Source organism: Mytilus galloprovincialis, chromosome 5 (genome assembly GCF_965363235.1).
Source record: "Mytilus galloprovincialis chromosome 5, xbMytGall1.hap1.1, whole genome shotgun sequence".
NCBI lineage: Eukaryota > Metazoa > Mollusca > Bivalvia > Mytilida > Mytilidae > Mytilus > Mytilus galloprovincialis.
Genome location: NC_134842.1, coordinates 21624456 through 21647025, shown reverse-complemented (window position 1 = coordinate 21647025; position 22570 = coordinate 21624456). Strand labels below are relative to the sequence as shown.

General features: G+C 31.8%; 1 protein-coding gene across 1 annotated transcript; it reads left to right on the top strand.

Moving 5' to 3' along the window:
• The first annotated feature begins 5550 nt into the window (after positions 1–5550).
• On the top strand, positions 5551–20680 carry LOC143075395 (microfibril-associated glycoprotein 4-like). The gene is made up of 6 exons (XM_076250788.1): positions 5551–5658; positions 5876–5995; positions 9193–9338; positions 10877–10973; positions 16415–16579; positions 20361–20680. Exons 1-6 carry the CDS (start codon positions 5580–5582, stop codon positions 20618–20620), a joined length of 867 nt encoding a protein of 288 aa, XP_076106903.1. The 5' UTR covers positions 5551–5579; the 3' UTR covers positions 20621–20680.
• The last annotated feature ends 1890 nt before the right edge of the window (positions 20681–22570 follow it).

Genomic DNA, 22570 nt, shown 5'->3' with positions numbered 1-22570 from the left:
TGCAGCACTACAATAACATGATATACAGCAATTTTCATACGCCGTATATGTATAATATTTGTTCGTCAAAAAACAAATGCACTATATCATATTACATGTATAATATTTGCTCATCAAGAATAATAAATAAATGTTATAAAAACATATAGATTGTAGTCACATAATACAATACACTTCATACAGTTCAAACAAATGTTAATGTAACGTACACCTTTTACATTATAATAAAATTCATAAACATTTATGAATTACATTAATATACATCTTTATTTTTATTCCTTTTAAATATATTTTTTATTGGGGCCGGATCGACTTTACATATGGGCCGGATCGACGTGGGACGGATCGACTTGGGCCAAATCGACGTGGGGCCGGATCGACCAGAAGGCGTTGAAAATATACTACCAAAACTAAACTTTGCATGCGAAAAGACGAACAGGGTAACACTTTATGTCAAATTGCTTACTGCGAGGGGTTAGAAATTGAAAAGCTTAGTAAATACAAAACAACAAAAAAGTATAACCGATGCCGCACAAGTAACTGGACTTGGAAGAGATATACTCCTTAATCTAAAATAATTTTCTACATTGTGTAACAGCAAATTTCAGTAACACGATTACGTATTTTGAGGCCAGGCTACTTGGCTGGCTATAACCCATAGGGACTTACATTCAACCAGGAAAGGTAAAAACCAAGTGGTAGAAATAATACTGGGTATTTCGGTACTGTTATGGTTTAATATTAACAGTACCAATTTGACTGCATCAGAAGTGCATTTCAACAATAAACGTCTCTTCAGTGATTTATTCATGTGCGACACAAGTTCAAACCTTAGAGGCTATTTATTGTCTCTATACATCGGAAATCAGTTCATTTTATACTCAAGAGCAATAACTTAAGCTTGGTTTAACTTTTGTCAGTTGATATTACTTTAACAAGTACCAGAATGTCTTACCGCATAGTAGGAAACATGTCGAAAATGATTTATTCCCAAGTCAAAAGTCGATAACATGAAAATCGTAAATTTCAAATACGAAAACATAAACAAAAAAAAACTATTTGTGTATTCAACTCGCAAACTCTAACAACGAACGAAATTTCTGGATTGACGTGAATATGATTAGCGTTTGTTTACTGTTCCTGATAGATACTATAAATTTTCGCTTTAGGTGAAACAGTACTCGATGAAGAGCCCACAAATACTCTTCTTTCGAAAACATCCAAACTTAATGGTCTAACAATTCCAAATGTGTTAGTAGTATCTACTTATGATATGAGTTCTCCTTTATGATTCATAATATGGAAGGTGTTGTTAAGTGGATCGCATGCAATTAAGTTTCCACGATTTATTTCTGTGACATCAGTTGGCGAGAACATCCTCTCCTGACTCTCTGTTTCTCCACCATAGTACCATTGCGATTCACTGTTTAGGTCTAATTTAACGGCATAAATACACCCTTCGGCATCCTCTTCCTTACCCTTTTTCATTACAACCGTAACATTTCCTCTGGAACATGCTATAGCCTTAACTGGCACGAAGGATGTCTCCAAATTAATTTCTGCAACGAGATGTATTTCAAGAGGTTTCTTGTCAGTAATTACAGAGATCCTATTTATTCTGTTGCCATTGGTTTTTTTTTTGGGTGGTTGCAATATATTAACGTACACCTTCGACGTGTGGAGTGCAGTGGGAATCTGAGAATCGCTAAAAGTAAAGAATGTTTTAATTTTCCATGACGTTGATATTTTCAAAGTGTCGAGAACTTTTAGTGAATAAATAGTACAGTCCCCCTCTGCTATTGCAAGTATACGCCTAACCACTGCAATCGATAGTATTCTTTTCCCGGGTAGATCTTTAATCTTTCTGCTCTTTCCATCTCCATAATACTTCATGACAACATTTCAGATGACGAAACTACATAAAAGCTTGACTTTTCATCTTTACTGTCATGGGCAATCGATGTTATTGAACATAATGAAGTCTGAGTAGATCAATTATTTCAAAGGATATTTTTAGTTGAGTTGATCGAACTAGCGTTTTCTCCATCTACGCGAGAATACAGAAAAGACTGTTGACAAGAATGCGCATGTTCCAATTTTCCGACTAGATCAGATGTAATCTCGGGGGCAAAATAAACTGGTAAATTGGCTGTAAGAGATGTATGTTCATTTGTGAAATTTTCAGTGATGGTCATACTACATGAGCAGTTTCGCACATTTCCACAATATCACGTTTTTGCAGGACGTCCTCCATATTTTCTTTTATTTGTTTCATTTCAGATCTTTTATGTGTAAGTCGTAATGTTAGATTTGAAGTCTCCTCCTGAACTGCTCCCCATTTTTGTTGTAAATCTGACTCGATGTCTCAATGTTTTGTATCAGCGTGTCTTTAAATGACGCAATCTTTTTTTTTGTTCTTTGAATTGTTCCTGTCTAGTAGCAAGTGATTTTGAAGTTCACTTTCTTTTGTAATTAGGTGATTAATATTGTCGTCGTATAACCTACAATATGTTTCAAGTTCATCTCTTTTATCTGTCATCGCTGTAGTGAGTGTTATAAATCGATGCCCTTTGTGCTCCTCCTGCAAGCATACCTGACAAACTAGTTCTTGGTATCCTTGACAATAAAGACGACAACGCTCATTGTTATGATTTCTACATAAAACAGACGTATCTGCCATTTCTGGTGATGCCCGCGTTTTAATTTGTCTTTTTCAACTAATTAGAATTTCAACCATTACAATCCTATCCATTTTGGAATAACAGGGAAATGTCTCACGATGAAAACAATATTGTAGTCCTTGCTTTGACATTTAGTTCATGTGAAATGTTATAATCCTAATCAATTATAACAAATCAATTGCGTAATAATCTTGGTAAAACCAAAAAAGAGTTCCTTATGATACTCATTTAATATATAAAAACGATAATAAATTCGAGGTGGCAAACCATAAATAATGCATATATTGTCTTTAAAACGTATTAAGTATTCTTAAGTGCAATAAATGACTAAAATGATATAATTATGATTTTATTGAAACTTCACCGTACTAGTATATAATTTATTGTCTTAAATTATGCTATTTTATTTGTTGATGGCTCCGTTTTTTTGCAAAGATCGTTTTTATTGTAAGTTCAATAATCATATAGAACCTAAATCAAACTCCTGTTTTCTCAAGTTGACAACGTCGTCACATTGTCCTATAAAGTAAACAAACAATATCTTGTCATATAATCGTCGGAGCAAAACTAATAAATACAGCTAAACAAAAGTTTTACCCTCCTGAAAAAAACCATGAACAATAATTCAGGTTGCTCATAGTAAAAGAACAGCTGATTCACAAACCAAGCCCCTTTTGGGGATATCTAATATTCAAATTAATATGTTAACCTACCATTTCACAGATATAATCGCAATGTTTCAGCTCTTGGAGACACATTTCGGAATTTGACCAATAGAAATACTTACGGATAGCGGAGAGTTAAATTCTGATGAAGACTCAAAGAAAGGAAGGGTAGCACAGACTTTAGATATAAGTTTATACCTCTTAGAAGTTGAAGGCTTATGCTTATAGCAGTGCATATGAACGTTTCATTTTAGGATATGATTTTTATGCATCTTCATAGCAAAGGTAGCACAGTTTGTGTCGTTAAAGGGGTTTCTAAAGACAATTGCCTTGTCTATATTTGCAGGAGTGCAACCTCTTTTGGATGAAAAAAAAAGCATCATGTAGAGTTTTTACCGAATCTATTTTATTTCCAGATATTTAATAAGATCACATAGTTGATGTGTTTCCCTCAGTTTTAGTTTGTAACCAAGAATTTTTTTTTCTCAATCAATTTATGACTTTCGATGATGACTGGGGACAGTGTGTAAGAGTAAATAATTTATATTAAAATGATTAATTATTAAATTTTAAATCTATAGTATACCAAAATTGTATATCAGAGTAGGTTAATACTTTATATTAGAATACAGGGTGCTGTACCGTAATCAACACATTAAAAATATTGAGTAATACTTTTGTAAAACAAAACCTCCTAACATTTTTAGGTATTTATACATTCTTGGCTTTATCATGTTTAGATTTGTAAGCTCCTGCTAAATTTTAATCGAAAGGGCGCATCAGATGCACAAAACGTGATATTTGTTATTTTCATATACTGCCGAGTTGTTGATTTTGTTTTACATTATTTAAGATCGTTTATTGCACCAATATTCAAATATCTTACAAAACATTACACCAGAAGTATACAATGTGTATATAACCTTTTATTTGTCAATAATTATGAACATTCAGTTCCAAATACTGCAGTTGCGTGATAATTTTCATTAAATGAAAACCGCGAAAACATTGATATATAACCAATTTTGTATATGTGTAGTCACATGTGTAAATTTACTGAGGCTCATACACATTATATTGTGAGAAGTCCTATACATTATAATATCATCGCGTTTTACTGCCTGTAGATTGCACTTTGTAAATACAGTTGTTTCTCAAACTACACCTCTTTTGGAGAGATATAGAATATTCATAGATAATTAATTTTGTTTACATACTGGTTCCCGGATACGATCTCTATGTTTCATTTCATAGCGACATACCTTGGGAATATTACCAGTAAATATACATATGCATATGGTATTGGTTATTTTGAAGGTTGGGATAGTGAAGAAATTTAGTGCTAGTTGAAACTCTCAGAAGTTCGGGGCATATAAACGTTGAAAATATGCCGTTCAGCCCTATATTTTGAACTTTGAAAAAAATTGTAGTGCATATTAACTTTCCAATTCTAGGATATGATTTTTATTCAAAACTTCATAGTAAAAGTGGTTCAGTTTTAGCCGTAAAAGGAGTTCCTATGGGAAATTGTATTGTCAATATTTGCAGAAACGCAACATGTTCAATATAAAGCAGAGAGATATTCATATTCAATAACCTCTGCACAGATTTTTTGATTGTTTTGTCATGATTTTTTTTATTTTGTCCAACAACAAAGACTTACATTGATGTCTTCCATATATTTTTTTTGTTTATAGTTTTTGCAAAAAAAAACAGGCTGTTGGCTTTTTTCTTTTTAATTGGGACAAATTTCACCATGCCGACATGTCTAATAGCTCAAAATGCTGTATTCATTTTGCTAATTGTTACGATGACCCATTGTTGTTTATATCCACATAATTTGGTCTCCATTAAAAAGGAAAGGTTTTGTTCTCGTATTTCTATATTATTTGCGTAACCTTTTTATTTGATGAATATTTCAACGGTCAAAATTCATCATATTAACAGGGCATTACATTGTGTATTGATTAAATATAATTTGATATGTTTCATTTTGATATAATCATGTTGTTTTCTAGAATTTTGATAATCATGCATTACTAGCACTGGATTAAAACACAACAGCAGCTTACGCGATCACATTTGATAGTTTATATGACACAAAAAACCAACAACACCTAAACTGTCACGCTATTCTGTTATTACTTTGTACATAATAATTGAAATATCAATTTTCATATATAAATTAATATCAATAAATGTTTGCCAAGTCAAAGTTTTTTGAAATAGTATAATGTTCAAATCACATATTCTGCTTTTATCTGTTCTTATATTTTATGTATTTGCAGAAAAATTACAGGTGGCAGAAAAAAGTAAGTAAACACAAGTTGAATATTCGACAAAAAACATGTGTGTTGATCACTTTGAATATTTTATGTCATTTAATATAAACGCAATTGTAAAAAATGTTTAATCCATACTGACTTTTTCGAATATACCTTCTAATGGAACTTGTTGAATACATATTTTAACTGGGTAATTTTACACAACTCTTGTATTGAAATATCATGTGCTACTTTATTTTTCTAGGTGTTTGTTTTCATGGGGAAAAAGCCGACTGGATTTTAAAACTTGGTGGTGAAGAGAAGGCTCATACCAGCTGCTGTGAAAAACTACACAATGCAGAGAAAGAAAAGAAAATATGTAAAGGTATAATGATATCCATATCAGCATGACAATATTTGATTTATTAGAAATTTCGCATCTAGTTTAGTTTCTTTATGTATGCTAAACATTAATTATTTGGATAAATCTGTAAATATTTCTATACTTAACAATATGTGTAATACTATCAGCTTCAGTCTACTGTGTATGAGTATGTGCAATATTTTCTGTAATGGTTGAAGAAATAATATATTATTAGAAAGGACCTAAAGGAAGATCGCTATCAAAAATTTAACAAAAGGGAATAAACAAATCTTCGTTGATATTTCTGTAAAGTTTCCCTCGTAAAAAAGAAATATTCAAATCTAATGAGTTCAAATATTTAGTTGCTGTTCACAATTGCTTTACATTGTTTAGCGTTCTGATTTTAAAAATTTCCTGAATTTAAACTTCAGTTAGAACCATTCCGAAATGTAAATGAGGCTTCAATTACGATTATTGGGTTGTATTATCTACCCAGAAGGTTCCTATAATCCGTTCGATATCTTCATTTCTACGTAGTTGATTTGTAGTAACTTTAATGCATTTATCACAAATTCTACATACGAGTATAAACAGATAGATGGTATCGTTCGTATGAGTAAAATAAAATTTTGTTAATTTTGCAAGAAAACGGTTGTTGGGAAAGTCATGTGAACTATATTATTGATAAAGCTACGCCTCGCTTAAATCTTATGAGGAGTTTAAAGTTTAAGCTATCGCGTAATAATCTACAAGTTATATATATATCAGTTTTATCAGGCCTATTCTTGAATATGCGGATACTGTGTGGGATAATATACCAATTTATTTAAAGGATAAACTAGAGAGCATTCAAATAGAAGCGGCTCGTATAGTCACATGTCCCACTAAGCTTTGCCCTAAATCTCATCTCTATAATGATACTGGTTGGGTATCTCTGAGTGAGAGAAGATCTAGACATACAATTATTAAAGTTCACGAAATGTTTCATGACCAAGCTCCTAATTATCTTTGTAGTCTCGTACCTCAACAACTTTATCAAGTCTATAACTGTAATACTAGAAGGGCATTTAATGTTCAAAATATGAACTGTAGAACTACCTTTTATCAAAATTCTTTCCTACCATCACTTATTCGTGAATGGAACAGGCTTCCACAAGATGTTAGATGTAATAACTTAAAAATTATTTAAATCAAGATCCTAAGAAAGTCCCTACATATTATAATACTGATTGTAGAAAAGGCCAAATACTTCACGCCAGACTCCGGTTGAACTGCAGTGGCTTAAATGAATACCTTTTCCAGAAAAATATTGTTAGTTCCAGCCTCTGTAAATGTGGACAAGTTAAGAGCAGCAAACACTATCTGCTAGAATGTCATAATTATAGACTCATTAGGACACACACCATTTCTACACTACCAATTTATAATGTAAAAACATTTGTATCAGGTAGAAAACTCATCAGGGATGAGGAAATACGAAAATATTTTTAAAGTTGTACAAAGATTTATTTTAGAAACAGGGAGATTTGGTCCATAACAATTATCCTTATGTCTATGTCGATTTAGATGTTGAAACTTTGATTTGATGTTACCGTATTTCCTAAACATTTACATATTTCTAAGATACACGAACCATAATTGTAAAAAAAATTGAGTTGATCACATTTTTCGATCAAACTGACTTCTGAGTAACGGGCAAACCACAGAATAAACATGTTAAATGTGAATTGAAAATTAGATTATACGAGTTTCTGATATACTATGTTCCTAATTTTGTCATTTATTTAAAGGGAGACGGATTTATATAAGTTTTTCTTGTTTCCGAATCCCTGTATTTATATTGTACTAGAACACACCCGTGATATCGCAGGTTCGTGACTGAATTAAAGTATGTAATTATGCGCAAGCCTTATTTTAGTATTAGTATTTTCATCTGATAAAGTCATGCCGATTATAAGATACACAGTTCATATGATGAAATCATAATCTTTCAGTCAGTTTAATTGAAGTCTGGAGCTGGCATGTCAGTTAACTGCTAGTAGTCTGTTGTTATTTATGTATTATTGTCATTCTGTTTATTTTCTTTGGTTACATCTTCTGACATCAGACTCGGACTTCTCTTGAACTGAATTTTAATGTACGTATTGTTATGCGTTTACTTTTCTACATTGGCTAGAGGTATAGGGGGAGGGTTGAGATCTCACAAACATGTTTAATCCCGCCGCATTTTTGCGCCTGTCCAAAGTCAGGAGCCTCTGGCCTTTGTTAGTCTTGTATTATTTTAATTTTAGTTTCTTGTGTACAATTTGGAAATTAGTATGGCGTTCATTATCACTGAACTAGTATATATTTGTTTAGGGGCCAGTTGAAGGACGCCTCCGGGTGCGGGAATTTCTCGCTACATTGAAGACCTGTTGGTGACCTTCTGCTGTTGTTTTTTTTTCTATGGTCGGATTGTTGTCTCTTTGGCACATTCCCCATTTCCATTCTCAATTTTATTCTCTGCTTTCACATCTTTGTTTGAACCCGTCGAACTAGAACTTATCAATTATTAGTAATATTAATTATTTGGAAAACAAAAGGTCCTGGAATGGAGTATTTTTTAATCAACAGCATTGTCCTATATTAGTTATAGATAAAGTTGAATTCTTTGATTCGCTGTTTTACGTCATGCCCGCTAACAAATTGAAAACTGTACATATACGCCTTATTTTTAGTCCAGATTTTTAGTATTCGTATTGTTATCTTAGAAAGTCTTACTGATTAAAATACTACAATAGGTAACAATTTGACAATGATTGAATTTAGTAGTGTCAACCCTGTTATTATGACCCGTGTATATAGCATAATCCTAAATACACCGTTTGGTGGTGCGCCTGTCAGATGTGGAACGTACATATAAGGTAATATGTAACAGGTGAAGATACTATTGGTATCGGTATCGGACTCGACCCGGAATTTCTTAATTATTGGCAATATTAATTATGTGCAAAACAAAAGGGCCTGGATTGGTGTAATTTTTAATCTACACCTTTGTACTATATTAGTTATAAATAAAGTTGTATTCTTTGATTCGTTGTTTTTACGTGATGAAGGCTGAAAAATTGGACCTCGTTATTTTAGTATTATAGATAATTATATTTCATGCACTTTTTGATTTAAATATTGTTTAAACTAATTTGAAATTTTAATTTTAATTGTATTTTTTTTGTGTGTAGAAAAACAGGAAAAACCAAACCTACGTCCCATCGATTGCACAGATGTCAAATCAAAAAGAGGAAACGGAATATATAAGATCTATCCAAAATATTCTAAAGGATTTGATGTTTATTGTGATTTAGAGACCGACAATGGCGGATGGACGGTAATTAAATGTTCTGATAATTAACTTAACCAAACATACTTGGTAGTCATAAAGAAGTTAAAGTTATTAGAAAACATATATTCATTTATTTACGATACTAGTTATAATCGAATTAAAAACATGCAACTTTACACTTCATTTTAAACATCTTCTCATCAGGAATCGTTCGTTTGTAAATTATTTCTAGATCAAAAGATAGCTACTATCATTCTTGATTATGGTTGCTTTGAATCCAGGTAATCTGTTCAGTTTCAAAATATACAATCTATAATTTGAAAACTATAACAAGCAAAAGATATATAAGTTTCTTGATTTAGATTAAAAAAAACTATGTGGTGTTAGCTTTGCTTTGCTTTGCTTTGCCCATAAAAAAATACATGCATACTAGGTTGTCTCATTGGCACTCACACCACATCTTCCTATATCTATAGTGAGGTAGAGAGAAAAATAGAATATAAACTGTATAGCTGTTTTCCAAATAAAAGTAGGTTATAAAAATGATGATATTTTTGCATTTGTCACTAAGCACACAATATCAAAGGTTGAAATAATCATCATTGCGAATTAACAATGAACAACATTGTGCTATGGTACAATTTGTTTTTCGTTCATTTTTTGTACAAAAATAAGGCCGTAAGTTTTCTCGTTTGAATTGTTTATCATTGTAGTATCGGCGCCTTCTATAGCTGACTATGCGGTATGGGCTTTGCTCATTGTTGAAAGCAGTACGGTGACCTGTAGTTGTTAATGTCTGTGTCATTTTGGTCTCTTGTGGAGAGTTGTCTCATTGGCAATCATACCTCATCTTCTTTTTTTTTTATATTTAAAGTATGGATATTGATGTCGGACAGACTATTGTCTTTTGAAGATGCGACGGATGTTATTTTGAGATTCCTTAGTTTTCGAATTCAAAGTAGTGAAAACAATATTTTATAATACCTTATTAATATCGAAATACAGAAAAATAAAATTCCTCAATTATCTCCTAACCATGTTAACAGAAGCGCACATGATTAAACATTAAAGATTTTCCTGAGGTATCGCATTGTGATACAATCGCCTTTTTTTCTTTCTATAGAATAAGAAGGGTAGTAATTACACTTTTAATTTGCTGTCGCATTAAGCTTTCATCTATACTAAATCGTGAGATAGCAAATAATTGTAACCTTTTCCAAAAGTTTTGTCAAATAGTACCCGCTGAGTCAGAGAAAAATCGTTAGTTTGATTTAAATATGAACACTCAAAATCGAAAAAAAATAATCTTAAACTTCTGTACCCTCCATAATATTTTCCCTTTATTTATGTAATTCGAGGAATTTTCATATTTGAATTAGTTAATGGAAATAATATTTTGTGTCAACATTCCAATTTGAAAAAAAATAAATCATAATGAAGTGTTCCCTCATTCCTGACGCAAAACTCTTACCATTTGTATTGCTTCGCTATCATTGCCTTTAAGCAGAGAATATGCTGATGTTCTCTATGCATTATCCAATGTAAATAACTATGTTAACGTATAACAATTATATATTTGTCAGGTGTTTCAGAGTAGAAGAAACGGGAAGACAGACTTTTACAGAGGTTGGGAAGCGTATGAAAATGGATTTGGAAATTTGGAGGCCGAATTCTGGTTAGGTAAATATATCTTATTTTCTTTATTATCAACTACTATGAATTTTAAAATCATGACAACCAGTATGGTAAAGTAGTGATAAGACAAAATGTTTCTATAGCTATATCTTGTTGTTTTACCTTTTAAAAAGGGAATTGTGAAAGAGAGGATGTTTGTTAACATGTTTAACACCTGGAAAGATCTGTATGCTTTTTATAAGTCTGGAGCCTGTAATTGAGTTGGTGTTGTTTGGTTGATGGTTGTTTGTTTTCCGTTAAATGATTTGTAAAAATTTTCTGGTGATGTACTGCTGTACCACTGTCCTAAGTTGTGGGAAGTTGCGTCCGCTTATATGTTAAAACCCGCGACATTTTGTTTATGGCTGTCCCAAGTCTGTTATTCAGTGGTTGTCGTTATTTTTCAAGTTTAAATTTCTTTTCATTTGTCATTTCGGGACCTTTTATAGTTCGCTATGCATTATGGATTTTTTTTCATTGTTGAAGGCTGTACGGTGAGCTTCGTAAAATCTACCTTTTGGGGTTTCTGATTGAGAATTATCTCACAACTAATCTTACAAAATTTTCTATTTTTTTGTGAGAGTCATTTGTTGTCTCTTGAAATTGCAAAAATCATAAATTATCTAAGTCTGCAAAAATAATACAAATTTTCATTAATGAAGGAACAAGTTGAAATGATTTATCTGCACACTGGAGAGAAAAAAAAAAGAAAAATTTCCAAAAAAAAACATTTTTAAATATTCATGTCAAAATGTCAAAATGAGGTAATTAAATCCAACTTTTATGAATGAACTGCACATTAACTTTCAGATGATATTTACGAGTAGCACGTGACAAAAGATCACTTGACCAGAAATTTAACGTAATAGAAATTAACATAACAAAATAACGGATTAAAGTTCTCTAAAATTGAAACTGATAATTATAGGTAGCTCTTGTCAAAAAAAAAAATTAAAGATAGAACAAATACTTTATTCAAATGATTATATATGGTGTGATGTATAAATATATAGATAGATGATGATTACATGTACATTTGTGCAAAGATAGAGTATATTTATAAAGAGGGATGTTAATTATTGATAATGGGAGTTTTTGTTTTTTTATATGTTTTTCCGACGACAAATGAGACTGTAAAAACAGGGTCCCTCTGTCGTTTCCATGTGTAACTTAGGGTTGATTTAACAGGTGATTAGTGATTATAGTTATCAAATCTACCAGGATGATAGTCCGTCGATAGGGGACGATAAATGGCTGACCCGTGTTAAGAGAGAGCCATATCTCTTGCACGTAAATGACACCCTTGTAGATTTCGAAAAAGAGTAGGCTTATGCCGCTACAAGGCAGCTCTCGCACCCGCTAAATGGAAAGGGATTACCACAAATGGAATTTTTCAACGACCTTGACTGGCTATACAGCCCTTTCCAATCCCCTAAAAATATATTTTTTTAAACTAAACTAAAGGTACAAGGATTATTATTTAATACGCAAGACGCACGTTTCGTCTACAAACCACTCATCAGTGACGCTCAGATCAGAATAGTTATAAAACAACTTGAATTTTTACTAGATAACATTTTTGTTCGCTTTGGGGATTCCGTATATCGTCAGATTATCGGAATTCCAATGGGGACTAACTGTGCACCACTTATTGCGGACCTGTTTTTGTATTGTTATGAGTTACAATTTATGACAAAAATAAGCAAAGACCCATCAAAACAATATCTGATAAACAAATTTAATAATACTTTTAGATATTTGGCTCTCAATAATGACGACTTCAGTATGTATATTAATGAAATTTATCCTGTTGAACTTACTTTAAATAAATCTAATACTAACAATGACCACTGCCCTGTTCTCGATCTTGATATCTATATCACTAATGGAAAGCTGAATACTAAAATTTATGATAAAAGGGATGATTTTTCATTTCCTATCGTTAATTATCCGTTTTTAGAAGGTGACGTTCCCTTGTCACCATCTTACGGTGTTTATATATCTCAACTTGTACGATTCGCTCGTGTATGTAACAATGTTTTAGATTTTAACGAGAGAAATTTATGTATTACTGAAAAATTATTACACCAGGGTTTTCGATATCACAAACTAGTCAAAACATTTACTAAATTTTATTATCGGTATAAAGACATCATTCGTAAATATAGCTCAACATGCAGACTTCTAATACGTTCAGGTATTTCACATCCAATTTTTTATGGAAATATTCTTTATAAAGCACAAAGGTGTCAGTATTCACCTCAGAAACTTACAAAACCTTTGAATAGACTTATTAAGAAGGGATATAATTACGATACTGTTGTCAAGTCATTAAAGATTGCATATTTTGGCGTTAATATTGAGTCACTGATAAGGTCTTTGCATCGGAACTAAACACATTATTCTAAAACCAGTTGTTGGCATGACACGGGTTATGTTCTTCTCATATATGTTATGATGGTATGATACTAAACCCCTAACGGGAAGGATTGTGCCTGATGTTCATATGATGAAATCATAATCTTTCAGTCAGTTTAATTGAAGTCTGGAGCTGGCATGTCAGTAAACTGCTAGTAGTCTGTTGTTATTTATGTATTATTGTCATTTTGTTTATTTTCTTTGGTTACATCTTCTGACATCAGACTCGGACTTCTCTTGATTTAAATGTTAATGTGCGTATTGTTATGCGTTTACTTTTCTACATTGGTGATAGGTATAGGGGGAGGGTTGAGATCTCACAAACATGTTTAACCCCACGGCATTTTTGCGCCTGTCCCAAGTCAGGAGCCTCTGGCCTTTGTTAGTCTTGTATTATTTTAATTTTAGTTTCTTGTGTACAATTTGGAAATTAGTATGGCGTTCATTATCACTGGACTAGTATATATTTGTTTAGGGGCCAGCTGAAGGACGCCTCCAGGTGCGGGAATTTCTCGCTACATTGAAGACCTGTTGGTGACCCTCTGCTGTTGTTTTTTATTTGGTCGGGTTGTTGTCTCTTTGACACATTCCCCATTTCCATTCTCAATTTTAAGTATAAAGATAAAATATGTTTAAAAATTAAAAAAAAATGAGGTTATTCTGTAAGTGTTTTTTGCAATTTTTCAATAAGTTAGAAACTAAAATGCTAGTATATTTTAGAAAATAAAAAAAAAACATAATTTTTATTCATAATTGACAAATTACCGTCCAATGAACACATGAAGGAATTGAGGATTTATAACACTTTGTCCGATTAGGATTAAGTTCAGCGATTTTGATATAATTCATAGCTGTGACTTACTTATATGATCGTAAAACGACTGCGTCAGTTGCTTTGAAGGTAGTTAATATCATATAACACTTTAAACATTAAAATGAACACTTGTGTTACGTATATCTTAAATCAACCAACAGTGGCTATCTATGAACCTATCCTACCGCAATGACTAAAGCCCCGAACTCTATAATTTTTGCTTGTTGACTGTATAGGAACAACTGTTGTAAACAAATAATTATGCATTGACATTTCACTTTGAAGCAGGATTTTGTTATGATATTATAAATTATATTGACTGAATGATATTTGGTTGCTTACAGGCCAACGGGAAAAATTTCATACATGTTCAAGACGGACGAAATAAAAATAACATTTGATGACAATCGGAAAAAATCAGAAACATTTTAACTGCCACTGGCAAATGAGGGTATATGGGAGAGGGATTGCATTGTAAATACGATGCCTCGTGTAGAGAGACCGCCACGTTCTCTGCACTTTAACAACCATTGTAACAAACCTTTCAGGGGTCTTGAATGATATATTGCAAATTTAATGGACACTTCGTAAATTGTATGGACGCCATCATAAATTTGTTGATCCATACGATGTGTCTGTTTCTTAACTAACAATCGATACCGCGTCTTAGATTGTGGTTCACCATTTACGTTTTTTAAGTACCAAAAACATGATCTTTTCACGAATACAACTGTTTTGCTGAGTGTAATTTTGAAATGATATTAGACGTATCCAACATTTTTCTATGCAATGATGATGTTGGTGTTGTAATTCGGATCGCATATTGGTGTATTTTATATCTTTTGTAGTTGTAATTCATTTTTTTTTAAATTTTCTATTAGTATGTGAAAGTAAAGATAAATAATCACCCACTTCATTACTATGATTTAAGATAAAAGCAACTATGTCTTACAATCTATTTGTTTTACAGTTTGATTTTTAAGAAATACCAACATAACTTGTTTATACAATTAATTATTTAATTTATAACGCAATTGTATACTAACATTCTTGTAATTGTTATCCAAACATCAAACAACATAAATACAAACCTAATATTGATTTATATTTAATTTTAAGAAATTTACCTGTGACGTCACTTTTGTTTGCGTTGAAACATTCGTGTGACGGGCAGTTTGTAATTCTGTTATGCTATTATTGTGAGATAATACTGTCTCAAAGTATTTTGCGTGTTCGTTGTAATTATGTGATTAACATGTCGAGATGAAATAATATATTATTTTTTTTTATGGATTTCTCTTATCTGAATATTCGTGCATTTATTTGTCATGTAATGTTGTCATTTTAGTGGTATATTTAACATTGTCATACAAGCGCGAGATTTGGCTAGTCACTTGCACACAACTAGGTTCAACCCACCATTTTGTCTTAAAATGTCCTGTTCCAAGTCAGGAAAATGACAGTTGATATTTTACATTTGGTTTCTATGTGTGTTGTTGCATTGTCGTTTGTTTGTTGTTGCACTTAAATGTATCTGTTGTTTCGTTATTTTCCTCTTATTGTTGATGTGTTTCCCTGAGTTTGAGTTTGTAACCCGGATTTGTTCTTCTCAATCGATTTATGACTTTTGAACAGCAGTATACATTTGCCACACTCACTCTTGTATGGATTTATTTGTTTCTTTAATAACTGAGACATCTTTGATTAAAAACCTTTAAAATATTTTTGTAGTATGAATAAGACTAGCATATCATCCAACTGGGTCATGTGTTCATTTACATATCAACGAAACGAGTACATCATGAGTATTAAAACTGTCAGGATTTCTTTTTATCTAAGCTAATAATATGCATCTGCTGATTAGAATAAACATTAATAATGGTTTGAAATATAAGGAAATGTCTGTAGAAGATGAATTCTGCAAAAAGCAAAATTACAAAATTACTGAGCTCCAAGTAAATTTCAAAACGGACATTATCTAATCAAATGACAAATCAAAAGCCTAAACACATCAAATGAATGGATTACAATTGTTATATTCCTGAATTGGTACAGACATTTCTGATGTCGAAAATAGTGGATTAACCCTGATTTTAAAGCTGACTAAACCTCTCACTTGTACGACAGTCGCATAAAATTTCATATATCAAAAACGAAGTTTGAACAAAACAAACAGACATTTTAAGTAAAAATGTCAACGTATCATGTGTTTTAGGGAACCGAAGAATGAATAAACTGACTTCACAGGGAAAGTATGAATTAAGAGTTGACATATCCGATTTCAATGGTAACCAAGCTTATGCCAAATATTCAACATTTGTCGTCGGTGATGCCTCTACAAACTATAAACTAACTGTTGCTGGGTACAGTGGGAATGCTGGTGAGTTATAATTTAGTTACTACAAATGAATCATGACATAAAAAAAAATCCAAGAATGGATTACCCCAAAACACCATGAGAACCTTATTGAATGTAATTTGTTAACGGTTTATAGTTTAGGACTACAATGTTTACCAAGCGCATCAATATTTGTAACATATACAATATAAGCAATACAACAAAATTTCTTCTTTACCGATTGTATCTTGAGTAATAGAACAACATGAGTGTTGTCTGTCCTTCTAAAATTTCAGTTATCATGTATGATTAGATAGAAACGTTTGAGTAGCCAAATGCAAAGTTATGCAGGGTATTACAAAGTAATGCCAAAAAACATTAAATAGAGATGGACAGTTTTTTATGAAAGGGGATAATTTGAGATTTGGTCAGCAGCTTAATGATTTTTAGTTGAAGCGTGTAATCTATTTTACATCTGCCATTCAGTAACGTCCTGTTTGCTAATAGGTTTTTTTATTTTGGACTGAAGCTTCATAATGTGTCACTTCAATGTTGCCTGCAGCAACGCAGGGCAATACCTGGTAATGGTTTTGTTTCACTATGTTAAGGGTATTCTTGGAAAAGTAATAAAGACGGTATACTTTGGAAATGATGCAGACTGATGTTTATTGTTACTATCATTTTTATCGGAATTTTGTAGAAAGTTTGTAATTTGTTTACCTCCAACTGATAATTTTGGTTGAGCATCATTCCACCGGAAACGTTCAAATTGCTTGTATAGCCTTATGAGAGGTTCAATTTCGACTCTGAAATATATAATGCATTGTAACACCAAATAAATCAACATAAAAAGCAATGTTTACAAATCTTTTATCCTTTTTTGTGTAAAGAATGAACAACACGAAGTCGAATTCCAAAATTGGTGGCTTTAATTCCTTATTAGAAATTATGTTATCAACTTAAGTTTATACAAGAGTCCAGTTTAAACCTGTGTTAAATTATCTTTAAAAAGCTTCTTTTAATCGTCGATGTATTGATAAAATGTCTCCGATGCAACACACATGATTTTAAAGTCAATCCTAAGGGAACTTTATAAGAAAAAAGTCGAAAGATAAGTTCAATCACATCGAAAGTCTCATTAATTCTAAACATACAAATCATGGTCTAAATGCGGTGTAAAGTTGACAATTACTTGAACACAAGTTGGGTGAACAAAAAAAAAAAACAATCAGTGTATTGAAGTCAGAAAATTCAGTGTTGAAAATCACTATTCAATTATTAAGTACTTGAGTTGTGAGAACTAACTATATAAAGTCGTAGCAAGGATAAGATTAAACAAACTATTCTCTATACAGTATCTAATTTGATTTTAGTGACATATTTTTGAAACAACTTCAGTCGGAGCTAAAAAATATAAACTCTGGTTGTGTGATTTAAACTTAGACTACACACATGTTTGGTGTTTCACTATATATAGTAAAACGCAAGACTATATTGTTTATTGTTGCCAAATAATAATTCATGGGAAAATGAAAACCGAATTAAAGTCAGATCGCGAATAGTGAAAATATCATGTTTACGGTTACCTGTGATAGCTCTTATCACTGCACACTTTTTATGAACAATAATGTAAAGTCCATTTGCTGCATACTGTTGCCTTTGGTTGAAGTTAGCTTGTAAGTAATCCAACTCAACATGGTGATTTTGTTCAGGGCATGGTATTTGCATACTTGTTATGTGAATGCCACTGGACGTCCAGCAGCAATCAAGCAACATTGTTTTAATCAAACTATTTGTCGTTACTGACTCACATATTTTGAGCCTTGACATTAAAATTCTATTATTTTTTGAACTCATAAAAGACAGAGAAAAAGTACATAATTTTCCTTCTAGTAACTCAAAGTTCAAAGCCATTTGATGCATATTTCAGAAAAAACAACTACACATATAATTGTTTCGTTAAAACTAGTCCTGAGAGATTGAGTTGACGAATTCGTAAAAGACTGAAAATAATACTCTGTAAATTTAATGCATCCGAATCGCTTTCCGTTGTTGGTAATGGATGAACATATTTTTCGTCAATTTCTCAGCAAATCTTTTCTCGACAATATCTTAAACCAATCCATAAGCTGCGTACAAATCAGTAAATAATGCAATTGTGACTATTACTTGATTATTTGAGGCTAAGACAAATGTTCAATTTTGACTAATTTGCTTATATTTATTTTGCGCACGACTGTTGCTCAAGATGCATACACTGTACATACTGTATCAACCCTTCCTTTTATAGTTAAGCAGCATTTGTTTTTCATATATAAGGAGTCTAGTAATTTTATTCAACGCAATAGTGATGCAATATTGCATATTTTGTATGTTTAAACATGTCGTATACAATATTGGCTTTCAGTTGTTCTCGGTTTTGAGACTTCTTGATGATGTTAAATCAGAAAACGTGCTTTGTTAGCACATAATTTTAAAGTGTTAAATTTACTATTAGACATTCCGTTAAATCAATTGTTTTGTATCCGAGCGACACTATGTAGGCCAACTTACAAAGAATATAATATAAAACTCGACACTAGTTATTTTCATATATTTTTGCATCTTTACACATATGTTGAAGATAAACATAAACTGACAATGCCATGGCTTAAAAAGGAAAACAACAAACCAACCGACCCTCTCTGACTTAGGTTTTAAAAATTTTGAATAATAGAATGAGCGAAAAGTGAAGAAATGCTTGATAGCCATTTTCAATCTATGTATTTATTAGATATGGTTAATATTTTTAGATCATCCGAATTCCATTGTTTTCTATTCAGAAATTGATTAATTGTTTGAGATGGCAACCAAATAGGTTTATATGTAAATCGAAATTCTTTTGATTTTTTTTTTCATTCTAGTGAAAAATAAATAAATATGTTTATTCCATATTGATAGAATTATATTATATTAGTGTATTATAACGGTACTATGTATGATGTTTAGTTGGTTTTGGTAAATAATTGTTATTTTCTACATTTTTCCTCCCTCGAAACATGCATGGAATAAATCAATTACTGTCATTTGATTCGGTAAAATATGTGGTTTAATATTTGAACTCAGTGAATATCTGTTTTTCAAAAGTCAATAAAACCACACATTTACCCCACCAAAAGACAGTTATTGTATATTATTAGTCACAAAATAAGGAAATTATGTGAAAATTAATATAACCTTATTTAATAACTTATCAATTAAGTCTTTATGTTAAAATATACATTGTTAACGATTGACAACGCGATTCTTATGTCATAAAATGAAATAATTAACTTCTATTCGTTTGATGTGTTTTATCATTTGATTTTTCTATTTGAATAAGGACTTTCCGTTTTGAATTTTCCTCGTTCAGTATTTTTGTGATTGTACTCCTTTTATATTGAAAAGTCTATTATGTTTTGCGATTTCATGACATTTATCTTAAGAAAAGTTTGATAACTTTATCTGAAACTAGTAAACAATGTTTTTTATGCCCCAATGATTGGCATTATGTTTTCTCGTCTGTGCGTCTGTTGGTCTGTCCATTCGTCCGTTCGTCCGTCCGTTCGTTCCACTTCAGGTTAGAAATTTTGGTCGGGGTAGTTTCAGATGAAGTTGAAGTCCAATCAACTTGAAACTTAGTAAACATGTTCCCTATGATATGATCTTTCTAATTTTAATGCTGAATTAGAGAGTTTATCCCATTTACACGGTCCACTGAACATAGAAAATGATAGTGCGGATGTGGCCTCCGTGTACTTGGGAAATATTCTGGTTTAATGTCTGATTCTTATACTTATTACAGGAGACAGCCTGTATTATAGTAATGGGCAAGCGTTTACTACCAAAGACAAGGACAACGATCCATGGACAAACAGACGTTACAACGGTAATTGTGGAATACTAAGATCGGGTTCTTGGTGGTATAATAATTGTGGCGATTCCGGCCTGAATGGGTTATACACAGAAGGAGGAAAAGGAAGTTATAAAGGCATTTATTGGTATCACTGGAAGAATAACACCTATTCAATGAAGTCTTCGTCAATGATGATTAGGAGACTGTAATGTTATATGCATCTTAATTGATATATGTTATAATAAAAAAGATTTATTTGAAATACTTCATATTGCATTGTATTAATTTTTTTGTTACAGAAACTCGTTGCAATTCTTTGTATTTAAAGTATGCATTTGCTGATTTTGACGATCTTAATTCTAGTATCCAACTTGCTGTGAATTTTCCTGATCGTCTCGCTCATGGTATATCCAATAATGTCTTTTAGCAATACATCGGTTTCAAAGATAGCTTGCATTTAATCTAACTCAACTAATGATAGTAAAAGGAAATTTGCATTTAACAAGAATCATTGGCATAAAAATATCTATACAGTTATAGTAAAATAGTGATAAATAGAGATTAATACATGGCCTTTTCCATATCGGCCCGGAAATCATCTCGAGACCCCCATATCAGCCCGGGACATAGTCGATAGGCTGATATGGGTCAAGGCCATGTATAAAACTCCTTATCATATACTTTCGACAGTTGTTTTATGTAAGTCAAATAAACAAATGAAATAACTAAAACAGTCAATTTTTTTTTAAAGAAGTTAAATCATGAATCCAACAAATAGAATAAAATAGTCCAACAATAGCTTCCCTACCTCCATATATATTACGGTACCACTTCCTATAAAGGCATTATGAAACATTTAAATTTGGAAGCTGAAAGCACGGAGGAAGTATTTACAGTTTTATGATAATTATTGCTTCATGTTGTATCATATGAGATGATTCATAATTGTCAATGTCATTTGTTATCAAGTACTAATTGTAAACTTGCATCATTTCGAAAATCTATATTATTGGATTTATCCATGTTAACATCTGTTTTTTTCAATAACAGCTGGTTCTGCACAAACAGATTTACCACTGGATTCAAAAAATAAAATCTTATCGATATTTGTCCGCCATTACTGGACATTACAAAAGTTCCCGTAAAATTTTGACGTCATGATAAAAAATATCTGACTCCACAATTGAAAAGTAAACAGACGATACCGAAAATACCGGAAGTAACTTGCACGAGACGGCATGTTATGTTTTTTTTGCACGAGACACCCCTGATATGGGTTATCAGCCCGGGTGGTAAATTATGGATTGTGTACTTCCGTTCATTGCACATACCAAAAGCTATCATATTAATGATAAGTATGTGATGATATCAATTATCAGGTAATAAAGGAGGAGGTTTGACCAAACGACGTGCTTGATCAATACATGTGCATTTACAATGGTATCATAAACCTACGAATCAACGTCCTTCATCGGTTCATACAATGCACGACTTTTTTTTGTGTATTATATCTTTTAAATTTTATCTTTCATATTACCGTAAGTCTCCAAACTTCTAAAACTACGTGTTAAATGCCAAATGCCAAGACAGTCTAATTTTAGTTTCCTCTCATTGATATTCAGATATGAGCAACGGCTTCACAGTAAAAGTCTATGTTATAAAATGTTTTTTACAAAGATGTCAGCATGATTTGTGTAAAATATATTTCTTAGTGGAAAATGCTGCTTATATATATTTAGACCAATGTTTATGTGTAAAATTTAACTAAAGATTGACTATGTAAATTTTGACATTATGACATCAAAATGGCATTTGAAATGATCTTTTGCGATTGAAGTATCCAAAAATGTTCATTTGTCAATACAATAGGGAAACATTTTAAGGCTTTGCATAAATTCGTTTTTGGAATAAGTAAGGCAAATGATTTCGTCAAACCGGGTTTTCGTGTCACAGCTGATGACCAAAATGAGAAATCTCATATTTGATAGTTGAAAATTTCGGTCAATGAGTGTTTTTTTTAAGTGGATATCAGTTTAGTGTTTTATAGGGTGTTGCTAGATATCGTTAATGGCTGTATGTTGATTATGTTTCAACCTGTCTGTGATTTTGGTTTTGTGGTTTATAGTTATGTTGAATGATAGATGCAGCTTGATGACATT

Bases quoted from the DNA above. Each gene is read 5' to 3' on its own strand.
- LOC143075395 (XM_076250788.1), top strand. From the start codon at position 5,580: ATGTTCAAATCACATATTCTGCTTTTATCTGTTCTTATATTTTATGTA. The intron at 5,996-9,192 runs GTATAATGATAT...TTTTGTGTGTAG, and splicing joins AGAAAAGAAAATATGTAAAG to AAAAACAGGAAAAACCAAAC. The intron at 10,974-16,414 runs GTAAATATATCT...CATGTGTTTTAG, and splicing joins GGAGGCCGAATTCTGGTTAG to GGAACCGAAGAATGAATAAA.